General features: G+C 36.3%; 1 protein-coding gene across 1 annotated transcript in view; it reads left to right on the top strand.

Annotated features, from left to right (window-relative positions):
- The window catches only part of pah (phenylalanine hydroxylase), a 46,211-nt gene that overhangs the window by 25,743 nt on the left and 934 nt on the right, over positions 1-19,534 (top strand). Inside the window, exons 5-12 of the mRNA XM_039761716.1 lie at positions 4,588-4,655; positions 6,071-6,267; positions 12,218-12,353; positions 13,290-13,359; positions 13,702-13,758; positions 13,870-13,965; positions 14,832-14,965; positions 15,684-15,799. Coding sequence (XP_039617650.1) covers positions 4,588-4,655; positions 6,071-6,267; positions 12,218-12,353; positions 13,290-13,359; positions 13,702-13,758; positions 13,870-13,965; positions 14,832-14,965; positions 15,684-15,799 — 874 coding nt within the window. The remainder of the gene's footprint in view (positions 1-4,587; positions 4,656-6,070; positions 6,268-12,217; positions 12,354-13,289; positions 13,360-13,701; positions 13,759-13,869; positions 13,966-14,831; positions 14,966-15,683; positions 15,800-19,534) is intronic.

Below are 19,534 nucleotides of genomic sequence, written 5' to 3'. Positions count from 1 at the left end.
TTGGTAGTGATCCCACCTCATGGATACAGTGTGGTGTATTTGAATCCTACCCCCAAACACTGTCCATGTTTACATGGCATCATGGTGACATAGTGTTTAGGGCTATACCCTCACAACTCCAGAAGACTGAGGTCAGCCCCCAGGCTGATATCTGTACGGAATTTGTATGTTCTCCATCTATTTGCATAGGGTTTCTCAAAGATATTGGTGTTAAGTTTAGTGGCAAGTCTTAACTGAAAAGTGGGTGCGTACATATTTTCATTGTGCAACAGACTTACAACAAACAGTATACTGAGTTGGTTCTAGCTTTTATTCCCAAGGTGCCAGTATTGGCTCTGGCTCCCTCTCTGTGACTCTAAAGCTGATAGTTTCACTAAATGAATGGATAGTGTAATTAGGTTTTTATTTATTCATTCGTTTCTAATTTTCCAAATTCATTCATTCCAATATAAAATCACAGATGTTGAGCCTGTCTTAGCAGCATTCAGCTTAAGGATGCAACAAACCCTGGACAGACTGCAGCCCTTTGCATGAAACACTTGCTTACACACTGAGCCAATTTAGAGCCGGCTGTCAGTCTAACCTAAACATTTTTTGGGAATCGAAAGGAGGCCAGAGTACCCTGGAAGAACCTGTACAAACAAAGGAAGAATTTGCCAACAGTACACAAACAATACATTGGCTCAGTTTAAACTTGGGGCTCTGTGGCAATGAAGCAGGTTTTTGCTTTTTAAATATGCTTTATTTACTGCCCCAACTGACATACTGACTGACTGACAAGAAATGTTTGGCTATTTGCAGACAAATTAAGGAAAATAATTCTTTCTAATGGACTTGTGTAATTGCCTCAGAAAAATCCAACTTCACTGAAAAGTTAATTTAATCAGTGACAAAATGGACAAAGCACAATGACATTTTGAATCTAATAGCATGTCCAACTGCAAGTCAGCAACATTATGGTTTGAGCCCTGTCTGTATTCTTGTTTATGTTGATCTTATTAATGTTTCAGATACAAAAATATATGTAAAAGAATAATTATAAACACTACATAAGTGGTATCAAAAGTCAAAAGTAATTATTTTGTTTTTCTGCCCATGCAATTAATATAGAATACAAAGAATTAGCAAAGTGTTTGGAGTTACATATACTTCCAACAATATTATACTAAATTTATGTATTCATCCATCTATTTTCTAAACACATTTAATCCTGAACAGGGTCATAGGGGCGCTCGAGCCCATCCCAGCAAGCATGGACAGGGTGCCAGCCAATTGCAGAGTGAACAAACACGCGCACACACAGGCATACCTTTGGCAATTAAGCATTGCTAGTTCACCATACCTCTCTTTGGACTGTGGGAGCAAACTGGAGCATCTGGATCAAACCCACACATTCAAGGGGAGAATGTGCAAAGTCCACACAGGGATGGCCCGAGACGTCAACCCTGGTCTCCTTACTTAAATTATTTATATTAAACTAGCAAAATACCTGCTCTTCACAGCAGAGAAGTAGTGTGTTAAAGAAGTTATGAGAAAGAAAAGGAAACATTTTAAAAATAAAGTAACATGATTGTCAATGTAATTGTTGTAAGCTTATTTTAGTATTGACAGTGAATTTGATGATTGTAAAGAATTTAATTTATGATTGTAAATGTTGTGTATGAGAAATGCACATTTTTAGGATGTATGGATCTCTTTGTAAACAACGTTTGCAGTTCTGCCCTCGGGCTGTAACATGACCAAGCTGTCTGCTGAGCTTACTCTTGAGCATGCAATGTATAGTTGGCCATGTGAGAAGCAATCTTGTGTTAAGACAATGCCAATCTTTTTTAGAGTCTGACCCTGTGACTTATTTATTGTCATAGCGAAGCAGACCCTTACTGGAATCTGGAGGTGTTTGAATTGGAATGGGAGGTCAGAGGGTATGAGAGGGATGTGAGGAATAAATAGTCTCCCTGAGCCATTTCCAGTGAAGACAGTTGCCTCAATGAGGTTCTTTTGCAGAGATCTGATCTGAAGCCTGGTGCCGTTATAAAGTTTTGGTGGTTGTAAGTTTCGTAGTAAAGTGGTGGAGTAAACAAAAAGGCAGGAGTCACCAGCAGGAAGGCGTGAAGCAAGGCCAACAATAACAGGTTTGAAGCAGTGGAGTAAAGAAGAAGGGAGCAGTGAGCACGACCAACAGCTGAGGAAAGTAAGGAAGCAAGTGAGGAGGCACATGAGTGCAGGATGTCGTTAATGTACGTATATTGGCTGGGAGCCAACCACGTGGTAGGCGTGTGAACGGTGGTCGTGTGGAAAAAGGAAGGGGGACCGGGGGCATCTCTGCTGTAAAATCAATCCTCTATTAACGGAAATAAGGATTGAAACCGGCAAAAGGAGAGGTCAGTTCCAAAAGTTCCTTATGGCATAATTGGTGAGAACTGCCAAAAGGAAGACATTATTTTCGAAAGTTCATTATGGGGCACGGTGCAAAATGAAACATACTTAACGTTTGTAAGTACAGTGTAAAGGATGAGCATGGGAAATTTGGGCTTCCTACGTATACTGGAAGTTGCAGAAATAGTGAGGAGGGGTTTCCCCTATCTATATATACAGTTTAGGGGGTACACCCATTTCCCCCCCTTCGGTATTGCAATAGGACAAGAAACATACCTAACTTTTGTAAGTATACTGCAAGTAATGAGCATGCAAAATTTCACCTTCCCACCTATATGGAAAGTAGGAGAATTAGTGCTGAGTCAGTGAGGGCTTTGCCTTTTATATGTATAGATAGAGATAGATAAAACTGTCCCCTATTAATATATTCCTTGATAAAAGGGGCTTTGTAACTTCTGCAAAACTTTAGTATATTTTTAAAGTATTATCATAATTTTATAAAAAATAATAACTATACTGAATAATAACTATACTGAAACTTAGCATAATATATACACTTCTTATGTACTAAGATGTATATTTACTTAAGATTTTATTGTCTGGAAGCATAATAACATTTTTTGTTTTCCTTTAAGTTTGCCATTGCTGTCTTCTGTATTCTGTAATTTAAACTGATTACATTACCAATATCTATTTTTCATTCACCTGCCTCGCTTGCTCCTCCACAGCTATTTAGCTGGAAGTTTTAAATGATCAGTTACTTTGCCTTCTATTTCAATCATTGTAAATTCCCATTTTATGTTACAATTAAAAGAGTGAGTGCCACAGAAAAAAGTTTAATTAATCGAAAAATTGCAAACAGGAATTAAGAACTTAAAATGATGGGAAAATATAAATATTTCAAAAATTAACTTTAATTTAAATCTCACACTACTGCTCTTTTCTAAGGGTAGATTAAAAGAAGAAAAACCCTGTAGTGACAGCGATCCCCCAGATAGGCAATGGAAATTACTAGAGCAGATACTGTGAAATCCTCAGTAATGCATAATATAAAATGTATGACTAAAGTGTAAGATATACAGTATATATTCCTTTTAAACATTATTTTGAGTTCTTGAATGCTGTAATCACACATTTCAAGTGAAAAATAAAGCACAGAAATTGTGTTTGAATAATACAAGTAAACATATAAATGTTTTGATTACAGTGCTAAACTATATTCTTTTTATGTATCTACAGTATGTGAAGGACTATACATATGCCAATAATAAGTGAACTTTTCTTGTGGATCCTTTTCTGTTCCTTGTAATATAGCATAATGCATTTCAGAATAAATATGTAAATCTATAGTATAAATATATATATATATATATATATATATATATATATATATATATATATACAGTATATTAATCTAAGTATAATATGTTTGCAAATATATATTACTGATATTTATGATTAAATTATTTAATGGAAAGTTAAAGCATATTTTATTTAAACGTGTTAATTAGTGTCAATGCATTTGTATTTTCTTTAATACAAATGCTATGATCGTCTAAATATTATAGAACAATAGTGATACAGTGATTTCACAATATAATATTTTACTGTAATGTTTCTCTTTCTTACTTCAAACTCAGGAGAGTTTTTAAGAATTTGCTTTCTTCATACAACTTACCTCATGCTTAGTTTTAATCAGTTTATTGGTATAAGCAACCTTCATTATTAAAAGAATGTACTGTTGCTAAAAACTCTAAAACAAGACACTTTCCATATAAAAAGATTGTTGATAACAGGATTTTATTGTGTTTTTTTTCACATCCTGTTATGCATCATTGTCTAATATCTTTGATGAGTCATGTATAGACTAAAGCCCAAATGAAAAAAATTCTATTTTCATGTAAAAAGACTCTTAATGTAGACATGCTGAAGGAAAATTGATGTCATTAGTTTCAATCAAGCTCTGTAATTATAAATAATTACTCTTTATCTAACATTAATTAAAATAAAATAGATTCTGTTTTACCAACAGCAATCTATCAGTCATTAGTTTATGTCATTATTTCTTTAAACCTAAGCCAAGGAGTTATGTATGCACCTGTATATAATATACTTTTTCATAGTTGCATTAACTTCTGTTCCATACAAGGACAGCTGTTATGCATATATCTTTTATTGCTCAATTGTTTATTTATATTTCACCTCTTAAAGGGATTTACAGATCCTGTGTATCGCGCCCGTAGAAAGGAATTTGCTGACATTGCTTACAACTATAAATAGTAAGTATCCACCCAACATTTACAATACCAAGTAAATTTTCTTTTTCTTATGTACGAAGGGTTAGAAGTGAATTTAAGCTAAATTATGGTAAAATATCTTTTTCCACATTTGCTTATTTTTAGCCTATTTATTGTGAATTATGCATAAACGAAAGGAAACAAATTGCAGCAGGCAAGCTTTCAATTATGTTCACTACCTTTGTTGTCCTAATTGTGTTGCATTATCTGACACTACTACAAAGACAAGAACACTGCATAATACTGCTTCTGGTATCCTTCTCAGAGAGGATAAAGTGGAAATCATTTGCATGAAATTGAATACTGCATATGCTAATAGAATAATGAATCATGGCAGTTTTGTAAGCTATGCACCTTCTTTGAATTTTACACAATTTGTAATCATTTTTGTCTGAGTTGTGCATGTGGGTTGTTTTTGAAATGTATAATTCATTTGTCACATTGATACATAGAGTATAATGTATAAGATTTTGAGAATATTTTCTCATAAAAAAATAAAATGGAAGTACTTCCTACATTAAGAAATGAAAACATGTAATATTTCATTTGTGTTATGTCTATTATTTGAATAGAAAACTAACATCTTCATATCTTGACCAGGCAATGTGGGTTTTAAAGGACCATACATTTCAGATTGGTTAAATCAGCACTTATTTGCTTCCCTTTTATTTTGTTTATAAGCATAGATGCTGAAAATGTAAAAGAAAATGTATGAGACAGCTTTAGTAACCTTTCCAAAGATGCCCTTACTCAGTCACGGACAACTGTGACTGGCACATTCATGGTACTGCTTTTGTTTGTTTTCACTTTTTATGATGCAGTTTTCGAAAAACATATGAGACAGAAAACAATACTACACTTAAATATAGTAAAGAGTAGTTTAAGATGAAACAGTTTCTCATCTTATTTGTTCGTTGAACATGCCATGGTTGTGATTAAGCCATTGCTCTCACCACATGTCTTTCTTCTTAAATACAGTAGCTATATTATCATTTTTGTTTTTAAATAATATGCTTCCCAATTGCCTGAAATAAAATTTGGGCTAGTTTCTAGTCTAACATCACTAGAGAAAAAATGAAATAAATATTTTTCCTGCGGAAATAAGCAGTCCTTTTTAAAACTGAAAATGTATTAATTTATAATTTTCATATTAACTAATGTTACCAAAGTATTGCATGGTACACTGAATATTAATACTATGAGAATTTTCTTAGGAAGTGTTAAAATTGCATAACTGAGATCTGATTTATCACAGGGTAACAGAGAAAAACAATAAATTGCATTTAGTATTTTTATCTCTCATTTGGAAAAGCTACAAAATGATAAAAGTTTCAGCAGATTTTAATTGTGTTATAAGGAATAAAAAATGCACAATAAATTGTATTTTATTTTTTTAGTGGTCAACCCATTCCCAGAGTGGAATACACTGAAGAAGAGAAAAACACGTGGAGCACAGTTTTTCAGAAGCTTAAGTCTCTCTACCCGACTCATGCTTGTAAAGAGCACAACCAAGTCTTCCCTCTCTTAGAGAAGTACTGTGGCTACAAGGAAGATAACATTCCTCAGCTAGAAGATATCTCCAAATTTTTACAATGTAAGATTTTATTTGCACACATTTTCAATAACTATTTTAAAATAAATGATTATTTTTGCAGAGATTGTAGAAATAGTTCAAAAAGTTGTTTAACCTTCTTGACCCTTACTATTGGCACTGCCTTGGAGTCAGGATGTATTATAAGTTAGAATATATAACTGCAGTTTGATCATTGTTCAGTCCTCACTAGTATATATATATATTTTTTTTTCCTTGTTTTCCTCCTCTAAACCTAGGTGCGTCTTATGGTCAGGTTTATCTTATGGAGCGAAAAATACGGTGATTAAAAAGGCAGGTATTTTTCATTATTAGATGAAGTTTCTTCATCTTGAGCTCCTTCTGTAGGAGGAAGAATATGGCTGTTACATTAAAATCTCAGCCTTTAAACATAAGGTGAACAGGCGTTCATTAATGAATGTCTGCATTGAAGAAAAACTGCACCGTTATATTCTTTTTGGAAAGCCATTACCTAAAGTACGGGTTTTACAACCACTATAAAAAAGTCATTGTTTATATCAGTACCTCGCCATCTAATCTAATGTCATTTGTGGTTCTTCAATAGCTCATTTACTAAGCTCCAAAGAATCATGTTTATATACACTATACACATTTATAAAATAAAAGGTTTCCATCCAAACAACATGTTGTTTCCCTTGCTTTGCAACTTGTTAGAGGATGAGATAGTTAATCCTACATTCATGTATGATGGGTTTGAATCCATAACGCATATGAACAAACTTGTTTTCTGTTGATTTTTGTTAGGTAGGCCTCCCTTTGCCCTCAGTGATCCCTCCACTGTCCACAAAGCAGTGAATCCTTGGCCTTTATTCTTTGTATTTGAGATAAGCCATTGTTATATTGTGCTCCACCATTTAAAATGTGGGGGATATGCTTTCAAGAGGGTACAGGGTTCAAAAAGAGTGATGTAAAGCCTCATGTAATCCACATAAAGAGATATTTCAGTTTCAAGTTCACTATAAAAATTACCCTTAATCTCCAGTTGACAGCATATGCAAGTGTTTTAACTGAGGATAGCAAGTTATTATCAACAAGGAAATAGCCAAATTTTAAATAGCTCTGGTGTATAGGAGAAAATGTATATTGTATTAAGTACAAGTATAAAAACCTCCATAGATATGCTATTGTATTTAGGCATGTTTGGTTTTTTTTTAAGAAGTCCGGAACTACTAATAATATTTTTGAAGACATTTATCATTGTTGAGGAGGACTGATCCATATAGCAGTGTTTAAAACAGTTATTAGTTTTAACATTTGATATTTCAGGTGTAATGACTAGGTATGAAAATAAATGTGATTTTTAAAATCGGTAAGTCAATACCTAATATATCAACCATTTAGTACTTTTCAAATGCATTATTAATCAGGTCTATGTTAATGCAAGTGTTTTCTTCTGTTTTTGACGGATTGTCAGATAGAAAAACACTTAAGATGAATGTTGCCCTCATTTAAATAGTTTTTGATGACATTAATTTAAAACTGGGCAAAATGTACACATAATTAAAACATGATTTTACATATCATATGATTTTTCTGTTGGTGTTTTCCAACTATCTATATATATAATTGACCAAGTCGTCAAACCATGGGGTACGCACAACAGAGCCCCGTTCTCCAAGTCTAACCTTCCTCCCGCCCCCACCCTCGCTCTCAAGGCATGCGCACTGCCTGCTCATGTGCCCACCCCCAACACCTCACCAAACACATGTTTACACGCTGCATACAGCGATTCCCATCCGCGACAAACATGCTTCTTCTTGGATGGTCCTCTAGGAACAGGGAAAACCTTTGTCTATAAAACCCTGATATATACCATCAGAGCTAGGAAGCTAGGACCATCGTCCTGCTTCCACCTCAAATCCGGTCCTGCCCACACACAGCCAACACGGCATTTCTCGATTCCTATTTGTCCTCTTCCAAACCCCTCCCCATGCTGTCAGCGGCTCCTCTTCAAAACCGGTCCCACCCACACGCACCTGACACGGCATTTCTCGCCAAGCTTATCCAGTACTATTACAAAATAAAGCGAAAATTTACTTCTCCAGCTAGATTCCATGCTCAGAACAATCAAACCATTCACTAAATCATACAAACACATGCATGAAATCGCTCAGTCCAATCCAACAGCATCTGTACGAATGCTTTTCGAGGAAAACCCTAGGCAGGATTTACGACAATACAATGTCCCGACATCTTTTGCATCTGTCCCATAGGCAACTCCTGTAAACAGATTTCCACGCTCAATATGAATTATGATCCTATGGTTTACCCACTTTTATTCCCTTACAGAGACATTGGCTGGATTTACAACATGTTCCCGATAAAAGAACCGCCAAGCGAAGAAGGCTTACTCAATGCCAATTTTACGCGTACAGATTAGCAATGAGGAATACATTCAGTATTTAGCACTCCAGCGGCGAACTGTTCCAACAGTACATCGTAGATGCATATGTTAAAACAGAGGGTGCACGTCTCAGCTATCTCAGATTAGATCACCAAGATTTACGCGTGGAACAATACAAAGGAATGTCAGATGCACTGCAAGCAGACTCTGAAAATAACAACGTACGTGTAGGCAAAATTATCATATAACCGTCCACATTTCCAGGAAGTCCAAGATACATGCAACAAAACTAGCAGGATGCCATGGCCATAGTACGTAAATTTGGACAGCCTCATTTATTTATCATTTTCACATGTAATCCTGCTTGGCCAGAAATTCTACATGACTGTCGGATACCCAAAGACCGGAGCACAGACCTGATATTGTAGTACGAGTCTTTTGGATTAAGCAGCATGAATTACTTAAAGACATTCTACAACAACATCTTTTTGTGGATGTTATTTATTATATTTGTGTAATCGAATTTCAGAAGCGCGGCCTTCCTCATACCCACATGCTGTTTACTATTCACAATAATTCAATTAACACAATAATTGGACTGGACTGCCAATACTGATGCTCTGTGTAAGAAAGGTCAGAGCCGACTTTACTTCCTTAGAAGGTTGGCGTCCTTCAACATCTGCAATAAGATGCTGCAGATGTTCTACAAGACGGTTGTGGCGAGTGCCTTCTTCTACGCGGTGGTGTGCTGGGGAGCCAGCATAAAGAAGAAGGACGCCTCACACCTGGACAAACTTGTGAGGAAGGCAGGCTCTATTGTAGGAATGAAGCTGGACAGTTTAACATCTTTGGCAGAGCGACGGGCGCTGAGCAGGCTCATGTCAGTCATGGAGAACCCACTGCATCCACTGAACAGTGTCATCTCCAGGCAGAGGAGCAGCTTCAGTCAGTGACAGACTGCTGTCACTGTCCTGCTCCACTGACAGACTGAGGAGATCGTTCCTCCCCCACACTATGCGACTCTTTTTTTTGTATCAGTATGCTGCTGTTGGATTATGTGAATTTCCCCTTGGGATTAATAAAGTATCTATCTATCTATCTATCTATCTATCTATCTATCTATCTATCTATCTATCTATCTATCTATCTATCTAATTCTAACAACCAGTCTTCAGCCACGGTCAGTTGAACGTTGCTTTTTCTAGGGTTAGATCTTTTGACTCATTATCTGTCGTCATCACCAAAACACCTATTCACAACTGTATCTTTCAAGAAGTATTTATTTCTTCTTGATTTCTGAATTCCTTTCTCACCGTTTTTCATTCCTATTCTTACACCGCCGTATGCTACGGTGGGCTTCAGCTAGTGTTCTATATTTTATTTGCCTTGTAATTTTGAATACACTAGGGGGCTCGCTTCGCTCGCCAACCCCTGTGTTTGGTTTTTCGGACACACACTTTTAAGATTTTTTTTTCTTTGAATTGTTGCTATTTCATTAGTTTCATTTTTATTTCAGAACTTCATTAAAAAACAATATTTGGAATCTTTCGAGTCCCAACATGCTGAATCTTTTAAATGAGTTCAGTGAAACATGTGTTTAATGACTTTGTACCATAATTCAGGATAGGTTTCTCTGTTTGGAATTTCAGCACTGACAAAATGATCTACATCATCAGCAGTTAATAATTTTTTTTGCAAAGTAACCAATAAATGCATGTGAAGTAAACTCCGTTTTTGAAATTTTCTGACTTAAACTTCAAAGCCTTACAATATTTACATACTTCTGACATATCACCTATGTCCATATACTGTATTCGATCTCTATTTGCCTTTTCGTTATTTCTCCAAGTAATAATTTCTCTTTGTTTGCGCTAATGCGATCTTTACTTTCTTTTTTTTGACACTTTTGTTTTTTTCTGCTTTCATGTATCGCACCTATGTTTTTAGGAGTCTTTTGAATTCCACTATTTTCATTATCTCTAAACTGCTCTGCATGTGTTTGGCCCCCTTGTTTTTTAACCTCTTTATGACATTTTACTTTGTTTTCTACTCTTTGTCTTTTATTTCTGACCTTGCTTTGTCCTGCATTTTTTTCAATGACACCTGGTCCGTGGTGATTATTTTCACTTTTTTCGAGTTTGTTTGCGCTACTGCGATCTTTACATTCTTTTTTTGATGCTTTCTGATTTTCCTGCTTTCATATTCTTTAACTTTCTCTGCATTTGTATCGCACCAACTGTTTTTGGGCCTTTCGAATTCAAGTGCTTTCATAATCTCTAACCTGCTCTGCATGTGTATAACGCTAACATTTTTGAACGCCTTTATTAATTTCTACTTTGTATTTTACTCTTTGTCATTTAATTCTGAGCCCAATTGGATGTGCTTATTTTTCAATTCCACTTGTTCAAGGCAGATTATTACTTTCCTTATTTTTTGCACCTTGATTATTCTTTTTCTTTTTAGCATTTTTTTTCTCTCTAACGTCTTTCTTCACGCTGCTCTTTCTTCTTCTCTTAGTTGTCGACGTTTCATCTATAATGTATTGTCCTTGTATGCGCTGACAGCCCTGGATCTGTGTGTGCTCAAAGCCTTAAACTCACACGACTGAGTGTTTTGCTGCCCGTGGTCTTATTTGATACTGGTTGTAAGTAGGGCATGTCTTGCAAGAATCTCATGTTCTACATCCCTGCGAGACGGTCCTGGGTCAATCTGTTGGCACAAAGTCTCATGTTTAAGGTCCCCGCAAGATGCTTCGTGGCCAATCTCTTTCATCTTGTGGGTCTTTTAAGTGTCTTCTGCGATCTTCACGTGAAGATCACGTCTTGTCTCCCTAGTTTTTCTCTCCCAGGATTTTTTTTTTATAATTGAGAGACTATATTTGTAATTAGTATGCAGTGCACATGGCTTATTAGTGGAAGTGTGATTTATACAAATAAACTAAATGGAGCTGAATGATTCATCTATATGACCTTGAATCAGATTAATAGGGTTTGAAAATTTTATATTTTTGTTATGTAATGAAGGATTTATCAAATAAGTGTTAATCATCAAATTTGTTCAGCATATAGAGTAATTGTGCACATGGATTTTTTGGGGAAATTACATAAAATCATGCCATAAAGGAACCACATACCACATAGAAATGATATGCCTGCAGAGTATGTGTTTTGTAATGAATTTTTAGGAAAAAGCAAAAAATGATATTCCATTATAAAGCAGAAATTTGTTTTTTATCTCTTTTGAAATTCTACCTAGATTTTTTCTGTTCTGTTAAATCATACTACTCAGTAGGTTTATCCTTCATCTTTGCTTGATTTAGATTTCTCCTTTATATATTTTCTGTTAAACTTTCACTATTTATTTTTATCATGTTTTCAGGTGTTATAGCTTTACACACTGTCAAGGTATATTAAAAATACATAACTATTGTTTAATCATAGCACACTTATAAATTTTAAAACTTGAGTAAAAATGATTTGAATGTATTGTACTGAAGCTTCTCAGGAAGTCATATTAAAAGGAGGTAAAGGAGAGCAATTTACCAGTATTAAATAATACAAAAAATTTAATTATTTATTATCCCAACAGCCTGTACAGGTTTCAGCCTTCGCCCTGTAGCTGGACTTCTCTCTTCTCGTGATTTTCTGGCTGGTCTGGCATTTCGGGTCTTCCATTCAACGCAGTATATCCGCCATTCATCAAAACCAATGTATACACCTGAGCCGTAAGTGAAATACAAAATGAAAGTTCTTTAGAGATTATAAATTATTTTTGATGTTTAATTGGTTAAGTTTCTCTTTTTTTTGAGAATTGTTTAAAATAAAATGTTAAATTGTAAAAATGTATTACATATAAATCAAAGGGAATTACGGTGAGATTCTGTATTTTGCCAGTAACATCTGTACCTGTGGTGTAGCGTATAGTTTTGTCCACCAAACATAGCCATTCTGGAAGCCTTTGCAGAAAAATGTAGATAAATGAATCCCCTGGATAAACAACATGTCCTACTCCTGATATGTTACAGAATAGATTATGTGGATACCTAATCTACATCTTTCACAGAGGAATCAATAACATTGATCTGTTTACTATTTACACTTCACATTTTTAATCTTGAATTTGTCATGACCAGATGGAGTTCTCTTATGGACATATTTGAGCTATAGTTTCTAGCAAGAATGTTTTCATCATTTAAATCAAATTTCAGATGCTGTGAGATGTACACTGCCATATTTTATAATTATGTTTTTAATGCCATCACAAAACATACTGTATGGCATGTTTATGTGGTGCCTAGTAACCATATAGCATCATATAAACCATAACTTCTGGAATGACAGTGTTATTGAAACCAACATACAAAATGGCAGTGTCCATATGAAAACATATCCAGAAAACAGACATGTAAAGGTATAACTGAAGTAACAGCAAAAATATAAACAAATCTAAATAAAAAGTATTCATGTATAGAAACAAATGTAGGCACAATTAACAAGAGAAAGCAAATGGCAAAAAAACAAATGTACCACAAGAAAAGAACAGCTGGAGCAAAATTAATTGTGCGGTAAATTATGTAATTAACAAATTTGGCTATAGAGTATAAATGTAATTACTGATATTTACCATATTTAACACCTGACTAAATATCTGCTTTTTGTAGTGATATTTGCCATGAGGTTTTAGGCCATGTTCCTTTGTTTGCTGATCCAAGTTTTGCCCAGTTTTCACAGGTAAGTTTATTACCTTATTGATAAATCCTGCTGAAGTTTTTATTAGATTTCCTGGCAATTTTTCCAAGCTTTTCAATTATATACAATGCATGACTATTAAAGTAAATTATTGTTATTAATGTTACCTGGATTTATTTGAGCATTTTATTTAAAAATAATTAATCTACTTTGATATGAAGAAGTGAGCCATTATGGCTTTGAAGGTCAAAGACAGGTACTTTAATTTGTAGCCATTTCAGTTTGTCTCAAGCATTTCTTTATAACTTTAGAATATTGATGAATAAAATGAAAGTAATATTTAAAGCGCTAATGTATTTATAAATAAGCTTTAACATTTTGCAGGAAATTGGCTTGGCATCCCTAGGCGCCCCTGATGAATATATTGAGAAGCTTGCAACAGTATGTATGAATATGTCATTCATAAATGTTTATTCACCATTTTATATAATCTAATGAAAATGAGCGTTCCTTTCAGAACCTTAACAAATATCCCTGTTTCTTTTTTATCAGGTGTACTGGTTTACTGTGGAGTTTGGTCTATGTAAACAGGATTCTGAAATCAAGGCTTATGGAGCTGGACTTCTGTCATCTTTTGGAGAACTTCAGGTGTCATAAATTTGTTTACAATTTCAAAAACAAATGCAGGTGTCTAATGTGCTTCTGATACTCTAATGAACTAAATATCAAATGAATGGCAGGTAAGGAAATTCAAGGAGAGTTGCAAACAAACACAAAAAATATTAATTACTTACACTGGCTCAAGCCAGATAAAGTTTCTACCAATTTTGTTTTGTATATTAACTCACCCACACAGTCTAATTACTTGTTTCTCCTCTCACATCCTGCATAATTCTTATATATTCCCTATATGTGTGTAAGCCTCAGGATACCTCTCAACACAACTAACCTATTTTTTTCAGAACACTCTTTCCCAGTATCAGTTATTGAGAAGAAGGAATAGCTTTCTTCAGAAAAACTTGAAAAGACCAAACTGTGCTGTCTCATGGTTTCTCCAGTCTTTATTAAACTACTAACCAGTAATGACATTGAAAATGGCAAGCCCTCAAATTATCTGTTCAGATGCATTCCTTCTTCCCTGACTGACTTCGCTCCAGCTTACCTGTCATGATTGACTTCATTGTTCCAAAAAAGTAGGAGAAGCTAATATTAACACCATCCCACACACGCATCTACCACATTTCACATTACATAGGCCCATTCCAAAGCCTAAAATAATATAGTTAACATATTTGCACGATAATCCTATCCTGCCTGAAATGGACTCTTAAGCAACTCAATTGAATTTATTTTAGGAACAACTTATACTGCATTAAATAAATTAATATCTTCAACAATATTAACAAAAATAAAACTGTACATTTATAGAGGAATGTCATTGTGTGATTTTTTTTTGTTATTGTTCTGTTGTGATTTTTTTAATGTTACACAACTTTTGAATGTTTTATGTTTAGTACTGTTTGACAGACAAACCTGAAGTTCATCCATTTGATCCAGAAAAGACAGCTGTTCAGAAATATCCTATTACCGAGTTTCAGCCTGTGTATTTTGTGGCAGAAAGCTTTGATAATGCAAAAGAAAAAGTCAGGTAAGTGGTGTTGTCATTCTACTTTTTAGGACTTTTTTGAATTTTTATTAATACATGGTTTCTAACATAGTCATTTGGTCAGTTTAAAAAAAGGAGATATTTAGACAGGTGAGTTGAAAGATACATCTGTCCATGAATCAATTTCCTGCTTCTCCAGATCAGGTTTTCAGGGAGCTGGTGTCCATCCCAAAAGTACCAGACCCAAGGCAGGAGCCTAACCTTGACAGGATGCTAGTCTATCACAGGAAATACTCATGTTCATACCTACACTCACAGTGAACAAATTTACAGTTGTCAATTAATGTGAAATACACTTCTTTGTGATGTGGGAGGAGAACTGCAGTATTTCCTGGTAGAAAACCCTCATACTTATGGGCAGAACATCTTCATTTTACACCGGCAGTTCCTGTGCTGGGATTTAAATCTTGGTTTTTAGAACTGCGAACCAGCAGCACTAACCACCTAATCCACTTTGAGATCACAACAACTTCCAGTCACCTAATATTTTGTATAAAGTTATGAATTGTAGATTTAATCTTCACTGCTAAATAATTGGCAGCCATTTCTGTTAGGGTTGAAAACAACAACATAATGTAAGACATCTACATATATAAAAATGAATTCAATTAATGCAATGAAGACAAAACAACTTCCCCTTCTACCACAAGTTTAGGCTCTTTTTACTGTTTCTAAAGAAGTGTATCTTTTTTTTCAACAGGAAATTTGCTGCAACCATTCCCAAACCTTTCTCATTACGGTACAATCCTTATACTCGGAGTGTTGAGGTTCTGGACAACGTCCAGCAGCTGCAGAATCTAGCTGATAACATTAATGGTAAGACTGACTAAAATGTAATGAAATGCAATTCTGTGAACCTAATTTACCAGCAGTTACATCAGGAAATAAACACCTGTGTACTTAGTATGTTTGTTTCAAACATCAAAGAAATATTCTCTGTGTGTTGAATAAACTATTTACAGTAGTTAATTATCATTTACAGTTGAACAATCTGAGTGGCTCTGGAGACTGTCAATTATTATTTACTTAATAATAATTATACAGTATATACTATGAAAAGTATAGAATTCATATCAGTGATGGACTACATCTTCGTGCATTTGTAAAGGAAAAAAAAGTAGAGGTTATTCCTACATTGAAAAGAAAAGAAATTAAAAGATGGAATGTTGCAGCTGTGCAGTCTTCTTGAGAATGTGTGGGTAATATTAAACCAACAGAGTGAGAATATATTTTAAAACTATACAATACATACATATATTTGTCACTTCCCTTTAAATTTGGTTAGTTACAGTGAAATAATTGACTTTTTTATACTGGCTAGGAATAAAGAATGTTAATACATGCCTACTTCTCTTCACAATTTTAAAATTTTCAAAAGGTTAAAAGATCTATAAAGAAATTAAAACTATCACCCTTTTGATCCAGACTGATCGTAAAGGCTGTCCTCCTAGCATTGCAAGCAATCTTTGCTTCCATTTGGGAGACTGGCATCATCCCTACTGACTGGAAAACGGGACTTGTCATCCCTATCTGGAAAGGGAAGGGTGATTACCTGGATTGCAGCAAATACTGGGGGCTAACACTGCTCTCGGTGCCGGGTAAGGTCCTTGCTAGAGTCGTCCTCAATAGGATCCGTGATCACTTGCTCACCTACTAGCGACTGGAACAGTCTGGTTTTGCACCTAAGAAGTCTACCATCGACCACATCCTGGCACTGAGGGTTCTCATAGAGCACAAACGTGAATATCGGCAGAGTTTCTTTGCAGCCTTTGTTGATTTTCGCAAAGCGTTTTACTCGAAAGCGGGATCCCCTCGAGGTTGCTGGATATCATGGCTGGCCTGTACACTGGTACTGTGAGTGCTGTGCAGAATGGAGGCAGGACCTCTGCGTTTTTCCCAATTGATTCTAAGGTTCGTCAGGTTTGTGTTCTTACTCCTACTCTGTTCAATGCTTGTATGGACTGGGTGTTGGGCATGGTCGTGGAGTCCAGCGGCTGTGGGGCATCTGTTGGTGAAGAAAGATTTACGGATCTTGACTTTGCTGACGATGCTGTGATCTTCGCAGAGTCGATTGATGCTCTGATCGGGGCACTCGAGAGACTGATTGAGGAGTCTGAGTGTCTGGGCTTGTGAATGTCCTGGATAAAAACCAAGATCCAGGCCTTTAATGACCTCTTGGGCACAGCCATCAGCAGCGTGTCTGTTTGCGTGTGTTGACCTTGTTGAGAGGTTTACTTACCTTGGCAGTGACATTCATATCTCTGGTGACTCTTCCTGTGAAGCTTTGGGAGAGCAGGGGGGGTCATGATGTCGCTGGAAAGGGGTTTGTGGCACTCCCGATATCTATGCAAAAGAAGGTCCAAGTCTTTAAGTCCTGGTGCTTCCTGTCTTACTATATGGTTGTGAGACATGGACGCTATCCAGTGACCTGAGACGAAGACTGAACTCCTTTGACTGGGCCATTTCCGGAGGGTAGGACTGGACCGCGTGTCTGCCTGGGGGGTTGCCAACTGGGATCCTGAGCTCTTTCGACGTGTAGTGGGTGCGGTAATGCACTGTATCAGTGCATGCTCCCCAACTTGACTTGACCCTTTTGATCCCACATGTGTCTGTACAGTATAATTGTAAAAGCCTGCTCATCTTAACTCTAACAATTGTCTATTGATTCTTTGAAAGACAGTAAGACATATTCTATAGTAATTCAAATGTGTCAGTAAAGTCAATAATCTTCACTGTTGTAATTGCTCACGGGACAACACCATTATGAATATTAAACTTTGGATTTGGCTTTTTACAGGCTTCTACATCCTTGGAATGAAAATGTGCTTTGGTAATTAAAATGTTGTTATAGCCAGGCAGAGTAGGCAGTGTTTGTCTTTCATCTATTTACAACTAAAATATGCATGTTTTTAAATGCTGATACTATATGCCAAACAGGTACCAAAGAGAACAGTACTTATTTTCTGGCACCTATTTCTCTGTCTGCTGACTCTAGAAAATAAGAAAAATGTACTAGCAAGTTATTTAATGCAGTTAATTGAGCAAAATATGCAATTTGAGCACATGATCATTTTTATGTCTCCTTCCCCCTCTACATATGTGTAAAATATAAATATTCCCCTGGCAAGTGGGGCCTTCTGCATATAAAAAAAAAAACATATCTTGGAGATATTTTCTGGGATGGACAATGTAGACAAAGCAATATCAAAGAGTATTTTTGAAGAAAATATCTACACTGGAAACTACCTTTGTGTGGATATCTGACTGAGCTGTTGTCTACGCAGTGCATAACCTAAGGGTCCCGCACACATTCAGATTAGGGTTTTGTATAAGTGATTAAAAAAGAAGCACATAGAAATGAGAAACAGACGGTAGAGGTTGTAAGAAGAGTCTACAAAGGACCCCCCAGTAGAATCCAGTAACACACACCTATAATTGATATAGAATAAATCTAGATGTTGTGGTCTTTGGCCGGCTTGTCATCCCGGCTAATACCCCCAGGCCGCCAGATAGAGCCCTCCCTGCAGTATGGAGGTGCCCTGAAGACCAGCAGGGAGTCAGGGACTATGTAGTTTTTATACACAACCCTGCTGGATACCACAGGGGCTGCAAGAGGGAGCTGCAGGGAGGACCGAAGACTCATTCGTGCCCTATAACCCGGAAGTGAGTCATAGGAAGAGTGACGTGCTTCCAGGGTGAGAAGAAGGACTTGTACCTGACCCGGAAGTGATAAAGAATCACGTGGACTGGGGATTGGGAACACTTCCGGGTCAGGGAGGATAAAAGGACTGTGGGAGCTCCCAGACGGCGAGCTGAGCTGGGTGGAAGGGTGGCAACGCGTCTGGGAGTGGAGGATTGTTTATTGTTATTGTGATTGGCTTATTTATGAGTATAGTGAAGGAGAGGGTGCTTTGTACACTGTGGCGATTAAATAAAGTCATATATTGGACTTTTAATTGGTGTCTGGAGTCGTGGACAGGGGTTCAAGGGAGAGATACTGCCCCTAATCTGTCACAATGTATTATAAAAAATTATACACAGCAGAAACAGGTTGGTTGCAGGGTATCATAAATACCACCCAGGTAATGACATAATAACATAAGTTGAATTTATCTACTGATTAAATGCAGCATTAAAGAAGAAGCAACTCAGTTCATGCACAGAATTATTTAGTGTATGCCATTAATCATGTTTTTTTTTACATGTTGAATCCTTTTCATGTGCTCTATCGGTGGTACAGTATGGTATCTATTTGACACTTTGTGTTGAATGAGAGGTTGCTCATGGAGTCCCAAATGAAGCACATACCTGCACTGTGAGAAATTATGGCACTATGGCCATGTGGCGCAATTCCCAGAGGGTGATCCAGCTTGCAAGATCCTTATTGTTGAGGACCGAGTGGGTGGACCAGGCCAAGGGGACACCGATGTAACACCTGGCTGTGGCAGATAGAGGGTTATTTCTGGAGAGTGGGACTGGACCTCGTGTCTGCCTGAGGGGTTGCCAACCATGATCCTGAGCTGTTTCATTGTGGGATGGGTGAGGCAACAT

The sequence above is a fragment of the Polypterus senegalus genome, chromosome 8 (genome assembly GCF_016835505.1).
Source record: "Polypterus senegalus isolate Bchr_013 chromosome 8, ASM1683550v1, whole genome shotgun sequence".
Classification (NCBI taxonomy): domain Eukaryota; kingdom Metazoa; phylum Chordata; class Cladistia; order Polypteriformes; family Polypteridae; genus Polypterus; species Polypterus senegalus.
Note: the sequence above shows the minus strand (reverse complement) of the source record. Positions and strands in the feature narration are given on the sequence as shown.